A 20,556-nucleotide genomic window follows, 5' to 3' on the forward strand; every position below is an offset into this window, starting at 1 on the left:
CTGTATAGAAGTGCCCTACTTTATTTTACGAACCCTACTAATTCCGTAGTTTACATGTTGTAACATCGCAAGGCGGCCAGTACACATTATGCCAAACAGTATCCCCAATTCACATTATGACATATTATCCCCAGGTCATAAAATTACACATTATACTGCCTCCTGTTTATACTGTACCACATAAGAGCACCCTCCAGGTCAAATGATGCCACAGTACAGTGCCTGCGGTCAGATTATGCCACATTAAAGTGCACTCCAGTTCATTTTGTACCACACTAAAGAGGCCTCTAGTTCAAATGATATTACATTACAGTGATACCTCTCCAGTACCCCGTGCACTGCAGAGACTTCTCCCCTCAGAGAAGTTGCATTCAATGCTCCTTTGAGCTGCACATGTCCACCCCAGGTGGCAGGATCGCATGTGATATATGCAATCCCAGACAAGCCGGCCCGGCTCAGAAGCAATCTAAGAGGAGATTGCTTCTGCAGCAGGGGTGATTCCGTGGGTCCGGAGCAAATCGCACGGTAACACACATTGCATCGGACCCATTGTCAGTCACCTGCAATTTGGGTTCTTTTCCGGTGATTGATTGCTGCAATCACAGGAAAAGAACCCAAATTGCTGGTAAATTACCCAGTGTATGGGGGCCTTAATATCCACTACACACACTGGACAATGGATCAGACCCAATTGCTTAGCAGGAACTTCTGGGAAATTGGTATGAAACCATATAACCTGACTGCAGGACCCCCTAAGCCTCTGGGCCTCATATTAATGGCACCCTTTGCATCCACTTTAGATTTGCCCATGATTAAGGTTTCCATTTATATGTCTTGCGGCATCACATAAGATGAATAATTTGCTTTAGCCATTGTTTCTATATTCAAAACTACAGATAGAAAAATGGAGGGAGGTGTCTGGACATGTAAGTGTGACAGGCCTAATGCTGTTAGCTGAAGTTCTTATGTGCTCCTTACCTGAAGATGTTATTCAAATTTTTTCTGAAGATCCCTTTTTGGAAGCTGGAAACCAAAGTCCTTATCAGTAGTAATTTTTCAAAGTCTGTTTAATGAAACAGGAATTACTCAGAGCCTCCATCTAGGACAAACTGTCACCACAAAATGGCTGCCAGTAGCTGGGCATCCTTGATGTAAGGCTGTGACATAGATTGTGACATCAGAATGCATGTATACAGCAGCTACAGATGGCTGCAGCTAGATCAGCTCTGAGCCCTACAGTACCTGTCACATTTATATAACAACAGTAAATGTCTGTGATGGCTGCTGCTTCCTTGGTGAGTGCAGCTGCTTCTGCTCATGACGATGAGAATAGTGAGGTTTTGTAAGGGTAGGCAGGGACTCGCCTGTCAATACTCCAGTATGTGTGTATATATATATATATATATATATATATATATATATATATATATATATATATATATGTGTGTATGTATGTATGTATCTATAGGGTACTTATGTATTAGCAGGGCGCCCATTACGTAGTTTGCGTAGTGGTGTATTGAGAATACCAATACACCACTATGCTGGCTAGGTAAACTACGTAATTTACATAGTTGGAGCTGTGCGAATACATAATGGTTCATATCCCCACTATCCACGTGGGCGTGGAGTTAATCTTATAAAGTGTGGCGAGCCCCGCTGCGCTTGCCACGCTTCAGGCTCGGTAGCTCGCCACACTTTATAATATCAACGCCACGTGGACAATGGGGGTATGACGTGGATAGTGGTGTTATGGGCGGTAATGTGGGCGTTCAAACAGTGTGTATAGATTTAATTTTTTTATATGTCAACATTTGGGCTGTAAGACTGGCAGTGAGGGGTACTGTGGTATTGACAGAGAGAGATAGAGGAGGACTGGCAGAGGGTGGTACAGGCGGACTGGATTTGGGACTTGCAGGGAGGGGGGTACCTTGGGACTGGCAAAGAGGGGTACTGTGGCACTGACTGAAGGGAATAGAGGACTGGCAGAGGGGAATAGAGGATTGGCAAAGGGGATAGAGGACTGGCAGAGGGGTTTATTGTAATATGCACAGGATAACAGAGTCCCAAGGGTTAACTTGCAGGTGTGTAATAGGTTATAATAGGCAGGGTACACAGTGTGGTGCAGGAGGTATTTATCCAGTATCCAGGGATGGAGTAATGGAGGTCTCTTATCAGGGATGTCTGCACAGTCATGCAGATTTCTTGTAATTTGTCTTTGATCATGAGTGACAGCAGGGCTGGCGCTGTCGGGGCTGTGTGCAGGAACTCTCTGGCGGGGTCTGTATCACCAGGGATATGTTGCGCCAACAACAAGCTTTCTACACAGTTGTGTGTTCTCTGACACTTCCCCTCAAATGTACCGAAGGGATGCTGGTGGCGGGGCGGCATTAAGCCTCTTGCTAAGCAGCAAACGACCACTGCTTAGCGAGCGTTACTGAATCAGGCCCTTAGTTTCAGGTGCCAGTAGAGGTAATTGGTACTAGTAGTGACCAATCTTTCTGGGATGTCATTTGTATAATGCATAAGTTATCCTTATCTGTAGTCCATTGCTTTTAACAGGCTGAAAGTCCCTTATTATTTTTATGGCTAATACCTGTAGATTGAATTATGATTATGTCTTTAAAAATGTATTGGACAAAAGTCAAGCACTACAAGTACAGAGATCCCACAGAGGCTGTTTTCATGTTCGCCTACAGATGGCAGTATTGGCAAAGTAACAACAAGGTTTAGTTGTTCTTCAGAAGTCTCTATAAAGTTCTTCTAATTGTCATGTTAAAGAGCAATATTGCATTGTTTGAATCTTCTTCCTGCATTATTATCACAAACAATATGAAACAACATTAAAGAGCTGATTGGAATTATCCCTGATTATGTGGAGTGTCTTTGTGGTTACACTCCTTTATTTATACAGCACTGCGCCACAGTCCGTTGTATGTGCACTTAGCAGGGTCACAAAATCACTTGTTATATTCTGCATTGTATTTACAGTTTTCTTATAATATATTGTTATAAGGTGTGCCCAATTTAAAAGGAGACTTTTGCTGTAGCGGCACTGTATCTAATTGCAGTGGGTTAATGTGTTTGCCGATAGATGGCGTGGCGTTTTTTCCAGCTGCGCATGTGTAGTGAACGGCTTCGCCATTCCTGGAAAGTTGTTTTGCACGGTCAGCTGCATGATGGATTCCTCCAGATCAGGGCTAAGAGCGGTTATCCAATTTCTTCACGCAGAAGGTGGGCACTAATATTTAGTAACAGTCGTTTCCTCACTGGTGTGCTGCTCTGGGCTTTTCGACTTATGCTGTTTTTTTGGGGTGCCGCACCATGCACCTAGATATAGCACTAGGGAACCCCAATATACAGAGAGGCCGGTACTTATGTAGTATCTGGGCGCCCGATTTTTTGATTGTATGCCTTAAGTTAAGGCATACAATCAGATGCGATGCGATATCGCATGCGACCATCGGATGCGATGACCCGATTTTTCCATAGGAATCAATGTTAAAATGGACTGAGTCCATTTTAACATGGAATTCAATGGGAAAAAGGGGTCCTCTTCATACCCCTACTATCCAAGTGGGCATGGAGTTGGATATAAACCTGTGGCGAGCGTAGCGAGCCACCGAGCCCGAAGCGTGGCGAGCCCCGCGAGGGGACGGTATTCTGTGTCCCCTCGCGGGGCTCGCTACGCTCGCCACGCTTCGGGCTCGGTGGCTCGCCACAGGTTTATATCCAACTCCATGCCCACTTGGATAGTAGGGGTATGAAAAGGACCCCTTTTTCCCATTGAATTCCATGTTAAAATGGACTCAGTCCATTTTAACATTGATTCCTATGGAAAAATCGGGTCATCGCATCCGATGGTCGCATGCGATGCGATGTGCCCGATCCGACCCGATTTCTAAATCGGGCGCCCAGATACTACATAAGTACCGAGAAGCCTTTAAGATGGCTTGGGGGCTTATCATACATTTGCCCAAATATATGTAACCAATATCTCTGAATTCTATTACAGGTTGAGTATCCCTTATCCGAAATGCTCGGGACCAGGAGCATTTCAGAAAAGGGATTTTTACAGTTTTTGGATTTTTGTTTTGTTTTAACATACTACCTGGTCGATGGTCCCACGGCATCCCCTGGCGTCCTCAACGTCCTTCAGGATCTTTTTCAGCAGTCCCAGGGGTGCATTGCATGAGTTTGCGAACCCGCAGCACCGAGGGACGGTGAGTATGAAAAAAGGGGGTGGGGGTGGGGGGGAGAATCTGAAATATTCTTAAAAAAAACCTGCGGTTTTGTGATATTTCGAATAAGAGATCCCCCGATACGGGAGATTTTTACTTACTCAGTATTAACGCCAAAACGAGGCTTCTTCAGAATACTTGTGAATCGAGTATCCTGAAGAAGGGGTTTTTCTAATCAGCATGTACCAAGCTCCTCCAATTACATGCTCTTTTGACTCGTTTGCAGAGATCTAGGGGGAGAGGATCTGCGCCGCAGTGCCTCAATAAAAGAGGTGCTTTTAATAAATATCGCCTGCTGCTTTTTCAGCATAAAACCTAGGGTGGCCAATCCTGGGATTGGAGGGATCCCGGGATTTTGGCCTAATATCTCAGGATTTTGGGATTGTTGCACGCATGAGCATTTGGATAATAAAATGCTGGGCAGCGCTACGCAGCAGGCGGCTTAGACGTGCCTCTGTGCTGCTGGCGCCTCTGCCTGTCATACACTGTGGCAATTGCAGCAGCCAGGGCACTGGTGCCCCACACCCAAATACTTAATATAGGGACAGTGTGCGCCAAAGGCGTGGATTCATGGGGAAGGGGCGTGATCCCATAATAGTACCAATTCACATTACACCCCACAGTAGTATCCGATATTCACATTACACCAGGTAGAGCCCCTTAGGCACTTTGTGCCAGGTAAACCCCTTAAGACACACTGCACCCTGGTGGGCATGCTGCTATCAAACTGATGCACTCACCCTGCGTCTATCACACTGATGTAATCCCTCACCCTGCAGCCTGTGCTCTATTACAGTGACGAGCTCCCTCACCCTGCGCTCTATCACACTGTCGCACTCCCTCATCGTGCATGCTACCCCCACCTGCTAACCCTCCACCTGCAGACTAATCCTGACTGCTAATGCCTAACCTTAACTCCTGTACCCTCCAACCAAACCCCCCTCCTTAACCAACCCTCCCTCCCTCCAGCCTAACCCTTAGATCATTTGACACGCCCCAGTCACGGTTACCTTACAAAAAGCATGCAGTCTGACTGACTGGGCAGCACTAGAACAGAAGCAGCCCCTCGTCTGCATCCTGCTCTCCAGCAGCAGCCTGAGACACATTAGCTCCGCCCCCCAATGTCCCACATTAGCTCTGCCACCATTGGATTTCACATAGCTCCACCCCTCATGAGTCCAGTGTAGCTCTGCACCCCACCTAGTCCCTTGTAGCAGCAGGATGCAAAACAGGGAGAGCACTTCTCCAGCATGGCATGTCCACGCTCTGCAGAACACTTACAGCCATGGCAGCAGCAGCACCACACATTCCTTTACACAGCAGCAGAGTTGCAGAGCAGTGAGAGCATTATTGAGCCCGGCGCCTCACTGCCTCTTGCAGACTCTGCGGAGCGAGTTATGCCGGCTTTCCATCTATAGATTTAGTAGTGCTGTTCAGATGTCTATATTCATGGATAAGATGCAGACACCACAGCTGTAGGAATAAGTAATAAGGACTCGCCAAGCCTGCATGATAGCGCTCATTTATTGTTGACAAAATAAAATACAATTGCAGGGAGCACTAAATAATTTCCTGAAATCTGACAATAAGTCAAAGAAAGGACCTGTCACAAACAAGTACTGGCTTCTCACCTCAGAAATAACATACTGTACAGGATTAATACACTGAGAACAGGCACTGGCGCCCCCTCCAAAGCCAAAGTCTATGCACCACGGCTGCTTCTAACAATGGTGGAGGCTGGGAATGTATGTTACATGCACACTAGTTACAGAATCATACAGGAGTGATACCATGGAAGAGATACATTATAGACTGCCTGAAGAATAGGTATATATGCTGCAGCTGGCCCCTATGCTCTTGTGTATATGTTGGCAATGTACAGTACTACAGCCTTTATTTTGTTCTGGAATTGGTTAGCTCAAAAAGAATAATTATAATAATAAGTTAAATTGTCACAGAATGTCATTTCTAGGACAAAGACCTGACAAACATAAACATTTCCATGTTATCAGACATCTATAAATGTGTGTAAAATACATTTAAAATAGAATGCAAATTGCATAAAACCAATGGAATGAGCAGAGCCGGTTTGCTGCTGTAACATGAGAATCTGTAGTGTAGGCGCTGGACAAGTCGTCCTGCAAGCTGGCCATTTATCCAGCTGGATTTGAAGGTGCAGGTCGGAACGGTGAATGGACAGCATTGTCACTGCGTACATGAGAACATGAGAACATAGAAACTGAATGGGTATAATATGTATCCAACTCAGCTTTGCTCACTTCTGTTATTTTCTAGTGATGAGTTCACGGATACAAGTGCCAGATTTATTAGATGTAGTCACTGCAGTGCCTCTATGATATAAGTGCCCTGTATCTATTGGCTGATATACCAATTATCACATGACTGGCTGTGGAGTTCCGGCTCTGAGATCCTAGCAGAAGAAGAACCACATAAAGAAACTTCCAGAACACTGCAGGGTGGTCCCTAGAATTTCTGACACAAGGTTACATTTAGCAAGATTAGGAAAACATGGAATGTTACCAAGAGTCTGAGAAAGAGGCCACGGTTCTGATTAACAAAAGGCCATTGTCTCTGGCTTGTGCTGGCTACTGTATTAGAGAGAGGTCCCCCACAATCAAAGGCAGTCACTCTCCTTGTTATAAAATGCAAAACATGTCATTTATATTAAAATGTCACCCTCTTCTCTCAACTACTAAACTAATACTCATTTGGCTCTATAATAAAAGACAATTCTTCTGAACAGAGCAACCTGACAAAAGAGAACTACTGTCCACTGCCAGACAGAAGGCCCGGCCACCACAGACCAGGTGAACAGAGCAACCTATCAGAAGACTGTACATATTAAGTTCCCCATTTGGACATTTCAAAAATAAATTATCATCAGCAAAATTAGAAAGAAAAAAAGATGAGGCATCATCACCTCATATATAGAAATGTAGGGGTATCACATCAAGTTACAATATTATCCAAATCCCAAACCTACGGAAATATAAAGAAAAAAACTTCACTGTGAAGTAGGTATAGGTAGGAATGGGATGGCTCTGATAGATTCTCAGCTCAGCTATAGATAAAATTCATATACATATCTTGATATATAACAATAAAAAATGTTGCGTACAGCCTGGAAATAGCACTGCTTAAGACCAAAAACCATGTAAAGTCTCTACAAATTACTAATGGAGATAGATGTCCAAGTTATTACAGATTGAAAGCATTACTTTTCTTATACCTTTGTACTGTGATGGCTAACCTTGACACTCCAGCTGTTGTCGAACTACACACCCCACTATGCCCTGTATCAGTTTTAGCATGGTCAAATATTAAACCTGTAGTAGGGCATGCTGGGATGTGTAGTTTAACAACAGCTGGAGTGTCAAGGTTAGCCGTCACTGCCTTAGTATACACCAGCAACATACGAACTACTTATCTTCCATAGCTGTAACAACCTTGTGTCATACTGGTCATTTTTACAGGATTTTAATGACAGGACATCATTGGCCTTAAAAACTGATAACTGTTTTTGTTCTGGCTAAGGGAAGGGGAGTACTTTACACATAGGCAAATATACTGTTACAGCTGTAATGTTTGGAAGCAAGTAGATACATATGGCCTTGGATTTCATTTTCTGTATATGGAAGTATTATAAAAGCAATGCTAACAAGTAACTGCAAAATATTTGAACATACAGATAGGCAGATTGCCTGACACAGGAAGCTAGCTACTAGGCTATACTTTGCAGGCAAGAGCAAAGCGGTGCATGTCCTGATCCCACAGTATGAAAGCTCTCTGTGCCTAGTGCACAACATCACCAGTAGGGAAGGCATCATCCTCACCTCTAGGGGCAACAGATCTCTGTGCTTGGTGCACATCTTCACCAGAAGGGGCAGCTAAGCATGGTGCTCATACTCACCACTAGGGGCAGATAAGCGTGGTGCTCATCCTCATCACTAGAGGCAGCTAAGCGTGGTGCTCATCCTCACCACTAGGGGCAACAGATCTCTGTGCTTGGTGCACATCTTCACCACTAGGGGCATCTAAGCATAGTGCTCATCCTCACCACTAGGGGCAACAGATCTCTGTGCTTGGTGCACATCTTCACCACTAGGGGCATCTAAGCGTGGTGCTCATCCTCTCCATTAGTGGTAGTATCTTTATACACCTGGAGCACAGCACCTCACCAACTGTGGCAGCACCTATCTGCTCTACATGCACATCCTCACCAGAGGCGGTGTTATTTCCCTGTGTCTGCTGCATATGCGCACCAGTAGGAGTACAGTCTCTCTGCTCCTGGCGCACACACTCACCAGAAGGATCCGTATCTCTGTATGCCTGGTGCATATCCTAACAAAATAGAGCTGTCCTATTAACATCGTTATCGTTCCCTTTAGATTAGTCTGTACACCTGCTTTTCTTCTCTTCCTAGAAACAGTTAAACAGAACTCTTCTTAACAAATACTTGGCTTTCATACAACTTTCTGGAGAAATCGAAATAATTTGGCACATTTCCTATTTTCTTCCTCTCCCTTATAACATCCCAAAACATCCTAAATGTCCAAGGCACTTACAAGGCACTTTGATGCAACAAATATCGGCTACAGCAGCCAGTATTGGTTCGGCAAAGAAAATTATAAAAATATTTACAATTTTTGACATAAAATATTAAAAAAATATATAAATAGTAAAAGAAAAAATAGTTCTATAATACTGTAACAATAAGGCACTTTTTCCTTTGTAAAGTATCCCGGCTTTCTTCATTTCCTTAAAAATGTGTAATGGAGGGATAAGAGCAGAATGATCTGCAAAGTCTGCTGCCCCAACGAGCAATATGCAGGAAGCCCGATATGACTTCTGAGAGCGGCTGTACTAGATCTGTCGCCAAGTATTCCGGAGATCTGCATCTGCTCGTCTGTAGGGCTGATTGCGGAGGTCTGTAAGGGGGGAAAACAATCAGAGGTAAGATGCAGTATATTCATGAGTTGCAAGAATATAGTGGCAGAAGCAAGCAGAGGCAATTACTGTCCACTATAGTGGGTGATTGGGAAGCCAACACGAAGAGTAAGCAGGAAGTTTAAAAGCATGGAGGAGAAATACACTGAGACTTGATCATGTGACTATAGCATTCATTACTAAATTGTAAAGAATCGTAAACTTACACTCAGGGGTATCTATGTTGCTTATGAATGTTGAGACTTTCTATGAACACTTTGTAGAAAGCCAACAAATCAAGGTTCAAATGCATTGTTTAATGTAAGTTTTTCCAGCTGCAGATATTTATTTCTTGACAAAATCTCACAAAACAGCTAACTTAATGTACTGTAGACTGCAGGTCCCCTTTAGGTCAACAGTACAAAACAACATACACAAAACTAAACCCAAAGTAGGTGGAGATGTAACTTGGATTTATTAATACACTCCTGATGTTTAGTAAATGCAGAGCTCATTGTGTTACAAAACTATACTGAAAGGTGTGCCTATTACTGGCTAAGTGTTGGCCAGTATATTGCACTGCAGGTGGGGCAGATGTATCTTGTGCAGAGAGAGTTAGATTTGGGTGGGATGTGTTCAAACTGATATATCAATTGCAGTGTAAAAATAAAGCAGCCAGTATTTACCCTGCATAGAAATAAAAAAACTCATCCAAATGTAACTCGCTCTGCACATGATACATCTGCCCCACCTGCAGTGCACATGGTTTTGCCCACTAGAGGAAGATTTTACTTCTGTGATCCAGTCTGAATCAGGCCCAGTACATGTAAGATGCAGGAAGCAGAGAATTGTTACAAGAGTCAGGCCCATCTTATTGCAGAAGTAGCATAGCCTGCATTAGGCAAGTTACTGAGGGCAGCTGTTTCTGGACAATTTCTTACCCTCTGCTACAGAAAGCAAACTAAGGATGAATCTTCCTGGTGACTAATCTGAGAGATAAAATGAAAAATTGATGATGTATATAATAATCATTACGCTACAGCGTTTAAGAACAGTCTACACCTTTGTCTGACCATAAGTAGCGAAAGATACCATGCCTACAGTTTCCATCAAAGTTACCATCACTGGGCTTGTTAGGCAAAGAGTGGCTATGTGGCATCCTTTTGCACTAGCTCAGGAAATAGGAATGGGTTGTCAAATTGCTCTAGCTCAAAACAATGGCCACGCGTTATCACATTACTCAGACAGTGTTCTACTGCTCTAGCTACCATGGTTAGTCACACAGTGGCCTTGTGTCATCACACCACCCTAGCTCAGAGTGGCCACACCTATTATCTCTGTTCTAGCTCACAGATTGGTCATGCACTGTCCACACTCCTCTAGCTCAGAGAGTTGTGATGCATAGTCACACCTATCTAGCTCATAGAGTGGACCTGTGTTGACATACACTGGTCTAGCTCAGAGAGTGGCCATGTGTTGTCACACCCCTCTAGATCAGACAGCTGGCATGATAAGGCACGCCTAGCTAAGAGAGTAAACACGTGTCACTTTGCACTAGCTCAGAGAGTGGACCCCCATCATCACACTGATGTAGCTAAGGTCACGCAGTCACAATGCTCTAGAGGTCAGAGAGTGGCCATATGTAGTCATACCATTCTAGGTCAGAGTGGCCACACCATTCTAGCTCATGGAGTGTCAATGCCTAGTCATTCCTCTCTAGCTCAGAGTGGCCACGTATCTTTACACCACTGTAGCTGCATCATCATACTGCTCTAGCTCAGTGACCATGCATCGTCCCACTGCTCTAGCTCCAGGTGGCCATGCATCATCATCATCATAAACTGTAGATCTAGCTCAGAGAGCAGTTATGCATGGTCACATCATTCTATCTCAGAGAGCGGTCATTTGTCATCACACCACCGTAGCTCAGAAGGAGGCCATGAATCATCATACCACTGTAGTTTAGAGAGATGACCTGCATCATCCCACTGCTCTAGCTCAAGGTGGCCATGCATCATCATCAAACACTGTAGCTCTATCTCAGAGAGCGGTCATTTGTCATTACACCACTGTAGCTCAGAAGGTGGCCATGCATCATCACACCACTGTAGCTCAGAAAGCGGCTATGCATAGTCACACCGTTCTATCTCAGGGAGCGGTCATTTGTCATCACACCACTGTAGCTCAGAATGAGGCCATGAATCATCATACCACTGTAGCCCAGAGAGATGACCTGCATCATCCCACTGCTCTAGCTCAAGGTGGCCATGCATCATCATCAAACACTGTAGCTCTATCTCAGAGAGCGGTCATTTGTCATCACACCAAAGTAGCTCAGAAGGTGGCCATGCATCATCACACCACTGTAGCTCAGAAGGTGGCCATGCATCATCACACCACTGTAGCTCAGAAGGTGGATCATACCTTTCTAGCTCAGAGTGGCCATGCATCATCACACCACTGTAGCTCAGAAGGTGGCCATACAGCTCTAGCTCAGAAGGTGGCCATGCATCATCATACAGCTCTAGCTCAGAGTGGCCATGCGTCATCACACTGATGTAGCTCAGAAAGGCAACCTCTGTAGCTCAGAGTAACGATGCATAGCCAAACCGCTGTAGCTCAGAGAATAACCATGAACAGTCAAAGTGCTGTAACTCAGAGAGAGGCCATATCACACAGATTTCTCCAACTGTCCACAGATAAACAGAAGAGGTGCATTGTCTTATGGAAGCAAGTTATACAGGGGAGATGGCTTTTGAGAATGACCAATGGTGAGTGCTGTGGCAGTAGTTACTGAACACCCCAGATCAATGCAATGCTTATTTTTAGAATGCTCATTGCTTTCCGGATGTGGTTTAGGAAACATCCGATCATCACATTAGCTGGGTGTTAAATTAATAACTTCTGTCTTTTAGGAAGTTCTTAGTTCTTGGAAGGGCCTAATGCTGTGTACACACGGTCCGATTTCCTTTCCGATGTTGACGATATCATCAACATCGGATCAACATCGGATGCAGATCGCAAGGGTTTTAACCCTTGCGATCCCGATCCGATCCCGATCCGAGTTCATGTATCGGAAGCCAGAAAGTCTTGGCTGCCTTGTCTATATAGTGCAGATCTGCACTATATAGTCAAGATATGATGCAAATCGGATGTGCCTTAAGATCCTATCCACGATCCTATCTGATCAGATCGTGGATAGGATCTTAAGGCACATCTAACGTGTGTACACACCATAAGACTATTAAGGAATGAAACGTAAATAGTCATCTCCCCTGTAACAATGGAATATAAGTGGAGTCTACACAGCGCTTATGAATGACAAATATGACAAAATATGACAAAATGTACACGTCGCTTCCCTTTTTTATCATCGAGGGTCTGTTGGCGTGACTGATCCTAAGGCTCTCAATGGTGTCCCATGGGAGTGTTCACGTAAAGAGGCATGAAAAAAATAAAGACAATGTATTTTCTATCAGAATAATAAAATCTTTTTGGACACCAATCTGAGTGTCATAAAGAAACCTTGATGAGAGTTGCACCTCATTTTCCACAGTGAGTTGGGGTACGCTCCCCATGAAATATTCCCTTTGAAAGATACCTTTATATGAAATATCTGCCTTTCTTTACTGTGAGTGGGGTACGATCTTCAATATCCTTAAAGATACCTTTATGTGTGGGTTCTGCACCTCACTAAAGTGAGTTTATCGGTATGATAACGTTTTCTGCACTTGATGGTGGAAGGACATCTATCAAAGCACCTGTTTTTCCCCTGAGAGTGAATCACTTGGGACTTTATTCTCCACATATGGTCATATGTATTCTGATAGAAAATACATTGTCTTTATTTTTTTCATGCCTCTTTACGTGAACACTCCCATGGGACACCATTGAGAGCCTTAGGATCAGTCACGCCAACAGACCCTCGATGATTAAAAAGGGAAGTGACGTGTACATTTTGTCATATTTGTCATTCATAAGCGCTGTGTAGACTCCACTTATATTCCATTGTTCCAGTATTTGTATATGTGGGGAAGGTGATCCCCGATAAGTGTAAGAGTCAGACATAGCAGCTGCGCAAGGAGGGGTAGGAGTTGTGACCTTTATTTCCAGTCATCTCCCCTGTGCTTGACATGTAAAGAATATATATACACACACACACATAAATGTCATAGTCATTAAATATGCCATGCAGTATACATGAAAGAGCTAAATGCAGATGAATGCACCTTCATAGGTGAATCCATTCATGTAGGATAAAGGGACATGCAAGCAGGTGCATTGCAGGCTATTAGTAAGTGAATATGAAGTTATAGTGGAAGGTCTGGGCATGCATTCCAGAGTTCTCCATGAAGAAGTCCATGGCTGAACAATGAAGGTCATGATGCATGCATGAGGAGAATCAAGGTACCTTTACCTACTGCTTAAAAGGCATTGGGCTTAACAGTTTGAATCCTCAAAGAGGGATGTATCACAGAAGAACCGAGAGCCCCTCTTGGCTGTTCTGGCTGTGAAGGGGACACTCTTCAGGACTGCAGCCATCAATGTGATTAGGGGAAACAAAGAAATACATACTTGGTCAAATAAGGCAGCATATACTGTAAATGTCTCTAGACAGGGAGATAAAGAAAGCCTTGGCACAGAGGACTCCACTAATGGGAGCAGAAGGGAGGATAAATCCATTGGCTGCAAAAAAGTCTGCTGTAGGAGATCACAGAGAAAATGTGAAGAAACCCACCTGTGATGATGTCCTCAATAGTTCCATCCTTTCCTTCATACACTGGTCGGTGGTCTTTGGCCTGCCTTCTCCGCAGCTCCGCTATCAAGTCTTGTTGCTGACGCTTATTTTTCGGCACTGGGGACTAAAGAAATTTGATATTGCGCATGAGCATATTATTTTCTCATATATAAAATATTTTTCCAGTCAAATTAAATGATATTGCTTATTAATCTGTACATACGTCATGGAAGATGAATGCAGTTATTTCCTGAAGACAGACTTGGCAAACAGTTAAAACTAGTAGCCAAATAACAACCAGATTTTATATGTTTATTTACTGCTACCTTAAAACTTAAATGCAAAAAGAAGAGTTATACGAAATAAGTGATAAATTCTGTAGATACCAGATATGGGATATAAACTATTAAAAAGAAGCCAAAGATTTTGAGCAACTTGAAAGTTAATTAGCATAGGAGGCCTAACATAGACCTAAACAAACAAGGTTGACTGAGTAGATGGCATTCCACCATACAGAGATAAGCATGTTATTTAGCCAGTGAAGAATATACCTTTGGATCCATTTTCTTTGCCTCCTGCGCTAATAACTTCTCTCTTAGAACCTCCTCCTGCTTCTTCCGGTTTTCATTTTGCTGATCGGCGTCCTTTTCAGAAAGAAAGCACACTGGAAATCAGTCACGTGACATCACACAGCTACCCAGTTTGTTTGCAATAGTTGTGACAATATGATCTATTTGACTATCACTGATAGTCAATACTGATCATTGTCACATTTTTGCTAACAAAAGTAAATTATTTTATATATTTTGAACCAATACTTCAAATAAAGATGTATAAATAAAATAAGGCTATGGTCTCCAAAGCTCGAATATGAATATACTGCAGATTCCTTGGAGAAGTAATATGAAATAAATGACCGGGTATATAAAGGGGATTTTTGTAAGAACTTACCCTTCGAATCCATAGCACACTAGGATACATTACTCAGCACAACGCCTAAACATATTAATATGCACAATCAAATATAACATGACAATACATGAACGGTATAAAATTACTGAGCGTAAGGGAGGGATCGCTGTGTCACCAGGATGGACTCAGAGAAAGGGATTCGAATGGTAAGTTCTTACAAAAATCCCCTTTTTTCTGTCTTCCATCCTGGTGACACAGCTAACCATGGGACGATCAAGAGCCGGTCCATTGGCAGGGTACGCTCAGGGTCGCAGTTCTCATCACTGCTCGACAAAATGAAGCGTCCTCCGACGCAAACTCATGGACCCTGTAGAATTTGGTAAAGGTGTGAACAGAGGACCAGGTGGCAGCCCTGCATAACTGCTCCACTGTAGCCCCATGACGCACAGCCAAAGAGGAAGCAACTAACTTGCTGGTATGGGCATTAATCCTTGCGGGAATCGGTCTGCCTAACTTAGTGTATGCAAAGGCAATCACCGACCTTAACCATCTAGCAATGGTCGGGTTAGAAGCAGGAAACCCTCTCTTATGCACGTCATAGTACCAATAGCAAATCAGTTTTGCGAAAATCTTTTACTCTGTCCACATAAATGCGCAGAGCGCGAACCACGTCAAATTTCTTCAGCTTGTCCCCATTTCTCGCCTCCTCTGGAGGACAAAACACTGGGAGCACAATCTCCTGGTTTAAATTGAAATTTGATATTACCTTAGGTAGAAACTTTGACACTGTTCTAAGAACAGTCCTATCATCATGAAAAAACAGAAATGGGGACTTGCAAGACAAGGCCTCCAATTCAGAAAGATATTTAAGTTCCGCCAACCCTCAAGGCTCAAATGGAGGTTTCTGTAGAACCGACAACACTGGAGACAGATCCCAAGGCACCACCGGCTGCCTATTTGGAGGTTTAAGTCTCATAACTCCCTGTAAGAAGGTCTGTACTGGCAACAAAGCCACTCTTTTCTGAAAGAATATGGATAAAGCGGACAGCTGTACCTTTAAAAGACTGCAGGCTAAGCCCTGCTGAAAAACCGTCTTGTAGAAACTCCAAAAGTCTAGTGACCTTGAACCTAGAGGTGTGTACCACCTGATAAGGATTTTCCAAACCGTATAATAATTTGGTGCCGGCACCAAATGGTTTGGATAACAGCATCTGAGAAACCTTTCTTCCTCAATAAGGAGGTTTCAAAAGCCAGGCGGTCAAACTGAGATGAATTAGATCCTGGTGTAGAAAAGGTAATTGTCTGAGTAGGTCTGGCCGAAGAGGAAGACACCAGGATTCCATTGACAACCTCAGTTTGTCTGAATACCAAGACCTCCTTGGCCAATCCGGGGCAAAGATGATTTGCACCCCCTGTGTCCTCACTCTCTTGAGGACCCGAGCAATCACAGGAAACGGAGGGAATACATACGCAAGACTGAAACAGCATGGAACTGTCATGGCATCCACTGCCCACATCAAGGGAACCCTGGTCCGCGAGCAGAACCTGTGACCCTGACAATTTCGTCTGGACGCCATCAAGTCCACTTCTGGGAGCCCCAAAGTGCTACTATATCCTGAAAAACTTCCTGATGCAACACCCATTCTCCTTCCAGCAGTTCCGCCCTGCTGAGGAAGTCCGCCTCCGCCTTCCCAGAATGAACACAGCTGACAGAGCTGGAATGTTCACTTCTGCCCACTGAAAAATCCGAGAGCCTTCCTGCATGGCCATCCTACTGCGAGTACCCCCTTGATGGTTGAGATAAGCCATAGCTGTGGAATTGTCCAATTGTATGTGGATGGGTGACCTCTTCAAGAGGTCTTCCGCCTGTAGAAGTGTATTCCACACTGCCTGGAGTTCCAGAATGTTGATCGCCAGTTTTGATTCTGAACTGGACCAGAGATCTTGCAATCTGAGATGTACGGCCACTGCCCCCCAGCCCATGAGACTGGCGTCGGTAGTGATGACCAGCCAATCCCACGAGCGTAGGAAGCGCCCCAATTGAAGAGACTCCAGATCCATCCACCAGATCAACAAGTCCGTCTCCTGAGACAGTAACAGTGTTTCCTGTTTCATGGATTTCGGGTTCTCGGACCAACTGGACAGAATGTCCCATTGTAAGGGCCTTGAGTGAACCCTCGCATACTGCAGGTTCTCGAAAGTTGCCACCATTTTGCCCAACTGCTTCAAACTTTGCCATATTGATGGATTCGGCGACTGGAGAATCAACAGCGCCAACCGGTGAATGTCCACCGCTTTGGACTCTGGGAGGAACACACGATGTAGATTACACAAGATCACACCCAAAAACTGAAGTTTCTGAGTGGGTGTTAAATGAGATTTTGGAAGATTTAACATCCACCTGTGGTCTCGGAGAAACTGCGTTGCAATCGTCAGATCTTCCTGCAACTTCTCTGCCAATTCAGCCTTGAACAAGAGGTCGTATGTGTGGAATAATTACAATCCACTTTAACCTGAGAACCGCTGCCATGACAGCCATCACTTTTGTGAAAACTCTCGGTGCTGTGGCCAGGCCGAAAAGTAGAGCCTGAAACTGCAGATGAGTCTCTCCTATTGCGAAACGCAGCAAATATTGATGTTCCCTGCATATAGGCACGTGTAAATAAGCATCCTGGATATCCACTGATGCTAGAAATTCTCCAGTTTCTAAGCTTAAAAGCACTGACCGAAGAGTTTCCCCTCCTGAAATGGTCCACCCACAGATGTAGGTTTAAAAACTTCAGGTTTAGAATGGGTCTGAAGGAACCGTCCGGTTTGGGGACTAAGAAAGGAATGGAATCAAATCCCTTCTTTCTTTCCTCCTGAGGCACCAAGATCACCACTCCCTTCTCGAGAAGCGAAGTTGCGGCCCCCAAGAGGGCTTTTCGCAAGAGAGCTTCTCGCGGCAGGGGCGTTGAGAGAAATCTCTTTGGAGGGGCACCCCTGAGATTGATCCTGTAACCCTGAGAAATGATGGATAGAACCCAAGGGTCCAGGGTGGAGAGAGTCCACACATGCTAAAACTGCAGGAGGCGACCCCCTACTCTGATCCCAGAATGGAGAGTTCCCGCGCCATCATGCTGAGGACTTCTCCTCACTTTTGGTAGGGTGTTTCTTTGCAAAGGCCCCGAAATGGGATCTGGGCGCCCTTCCTTTGCCAGAGGGAAAACTTTCCTCTACCTGTTTGTCCTCTACTGGATGCACCCCTTCAAAAGGAGGAACAAAAGGACAGCCTAAAAGCCCCAAACCTAGACACTGAGTGCTTAGATGCGGTGGGAAGGAAAGTGTTCTCCCTTAAAAGCCAATGCTTCTATAGACTTTTTGAACTCACTGTCAGCTTCCCAAGCCTTAAGCCAGAGAGCTCTCCTAGCTGTCACGGAGGTGACGGACACATCTTGGCGCCTTCTTCACCAGCCTCACAAACATAATCCGCTGCACACTTTAGCTTTTAAGCCAAAGCAAAGGCTTCTGTGTCAGGTTGAAGCCGATTACACAAGGCATCAGCCCATGTCATCATGGCCTTAGATACCCAAGCAGATGCAATAATCAGGCATAAAATAAAGCCCACCCCTTCAAATATAGCCTTAAGACAGCCCTCAATCTTTTTATCCACTGGGTCTTTGAAAGCAGCACCCTCCTGTACAGGCAAAGCAGTGGTCTTATACAATCTAGAAACAGGTGCATCCACCAGAGGGATCTTTTCCCACAATTTCACATGCTCCTCCGGCATGGTATACATGTTTGCAAATCTCTTGGGCACGAGCAGCCTTTTATCAGGCTGTGTCCTGCATAACCTGCAGTAAAGCAGGGTCCCCCTGAGATGGGGTAATAGAGCCCACAGAAGGTTGAGAGGAGGAAAAAGGCCTAGGAGACTTAACAAGCTCTTCTCTCTGCCTATTCAAAGCCTGTATTAAGGCATTCATAGATTTCTCCAAGGCAGCCGCCCAGGCAGGTTCAGGCTGCTCTGGGCTTGAGACTCACAAGCGGGGCACAAATCCCCCTGATCCATCTGTTCAACAGTTAATTTAACTCCACAAAACCTGCAGTCAATTAACATGGCAGATGCTCCCTCCCCAGGAGCAGCAGCACTACACCTTTCTGTCATGATCACACACAGTGCACAATGTCAGGCGTTTGTACAGAATAATATATTCTAGTACTTCTATGTCTGCTGCAATGGACTCAGCGGTCACCAGGGGAAGCGCTGCCCGGGAGAAACTTTACACTCAGCTCTGTGAAATCCTCCGCACAGTGTGGAGAGAAAAAGGCACCAGAACAGAGTGCAGGGAGAGGCCAAGTTTTTTTGGCGCTTTCCCCCTCAGCCGCTCCTACCAAGTGCTTCTCCTTACTTCCAGTGTCTCCCCTCAGTCTGGGACCACTTGGAAGGGTCCAGCTGCACTGGACTCCTGTAATAGGCATCAACTCCATAAGGATTTCTGCCTATAAGCCCGGTAAAATGGCGGCGCCATAGCAGGGCAGGGGGGGGGTCCGTCCCTTAGGGTCTGTCCCCTAAGCAGGGAGCCGGTTCAGGACTTACCCCAGGGCCCAGGAAACCTCCTTTTATGGAGGTTAAAGCACTGTGCAGAGAGGGCAGACAGCTTATCTCTACACACAGAGTGCTGACAGGACGCACTTCTGTCAGCCTCTGCTGGGCTTTCAGTGTAAAGAAACTTCCTCTGGAAGTTACACACTGTAGCCTTTAACTAACTCAGATAATATTAATAAAACAAACAATCAAACCCCTAGCTACTCTAAAGAATGGCAGCAGTCCACAGCCAGTCAGCACAGCACCCACTCCAGTGGGCACCTAAAACGAACTGGGGAATGCTGGGATGCAGAAGGGAGGAGCCTGCTCTCAAAGAAGTTGGCATAGGGGCCTTGCTCCTGCGGACCCTCCTACACCCCATGGTTAGCTGTGTCACCAGGATGGACAACAGAGAAATAAATGTTTAATTTACATTGGTAAGGGTGTGGTGCAATAGATCTACACAAAATAGACAGTCATGTGGGCGATATGCAAAAAGTCGATGAGGTCAAAAGGTGGACTGTCTTAGATCAATGGTTACAACAGGTCGACATAAAAATGATGGACACAAAAATGATTGACAAGCTTTTGGGGTGTCATTTAGCATCATATGTGACCACAATTAGTGTAACGTGTATGCTTGCCACATGTTACTACCAGTGGTAGTCCACATGGATGGTAAATGGAAGGATTTTTAAATAATTTGTGTTGACCATTTGTGTGTCAAATTTTTTAACCTGTCTAACTTAAGGGGGGACAATAAGCAGCACTGCAGCTGTTGATGAAACAGATCCCAGCATACCTTGCAAAAGTTATAGCATGTCCAAATTGTAAGAATGAGGCAAGGGATGCTGGGATGTGTACTGCTACAGCAGCTGGAGGGTCCTTCTAAGAGCCCATACCTGGTATAACTAGACACGGTCTATCCATTGACTGGATCCACAGGTAAAGGTAATAATGGTTTGTCATATCACATCTATTTGCTCTATGATGTGCATGCGCAATGTAAGTGCATACAGTAGCACATAGGTTCGTCACTAAGCACTCTGCAATGGTTCATCACTAGAGACAGGATTTGACATCACGTGGCACGGAGGAAATGCCGTGTCACAGTGAGTATGCTTCACAGGGAGGAAGCCTTCTACTGCACCGCC

The 20,556-nt window shown here is 44.7% G+C and overlaps 1 protein-coding gene across 7 annotated transcripts in view; it reads right to left on the bottom strand.

Annotated features, from left to right (window-relative positions):
• Nucleotides 1-5,744: 5,744 nt before the first annotated feature.
• FMNL3 (formin like 3) overlaps nt 5,745-20,556 on the bottom strand; it is a 112,874-nt gene continuing 98,062 nt past the window's right edge. For 2 of the 7 annotated variants that reach the window (XM_083169039.1, XM_083169036.1), the window contains 4 exons: nt 14,478-14,570; nt 13,927-14,050; nt 13,606-13,720; nt 5,745-9,190 (listed from right to left, as the gene is read on the bottom strand). In XM_083169039.1, coding sequence (XP_083025165.1) covers nt 13,629-13,720; nt 13,927-14,050; nt 14,478-14,570 — 309 coding nt within the window. In that variant the 3' untranslated portion in view covers nt 5,745-9,190; nt 13,606-13,628. Of the gene's footprint in view, nt 9,191-10,129; nt 10,178-13,599; nt 13,721-13,926; nt 14,051-14,477; nt 14,571-20,556 lie in introns of all 7 variants that reach the window. The other 5 variants (XR_014469750.1, XR_014469751.1, XR_014469752.1 and 2 more) reach the window with 5 other exon arrangements.

This window comes from Crinia signifera, chromosome 2 (genome assembly GCF_055691185.1).
Source record: "Crinia signifera chromosome 2, ASM5569118v1, whole genome shotgun sequence".
NCBI lineage: Eukaryota > Metazoa > Chordata > Amphibia > Anura > Myobatrachidae > Crinia > Crinia signifera.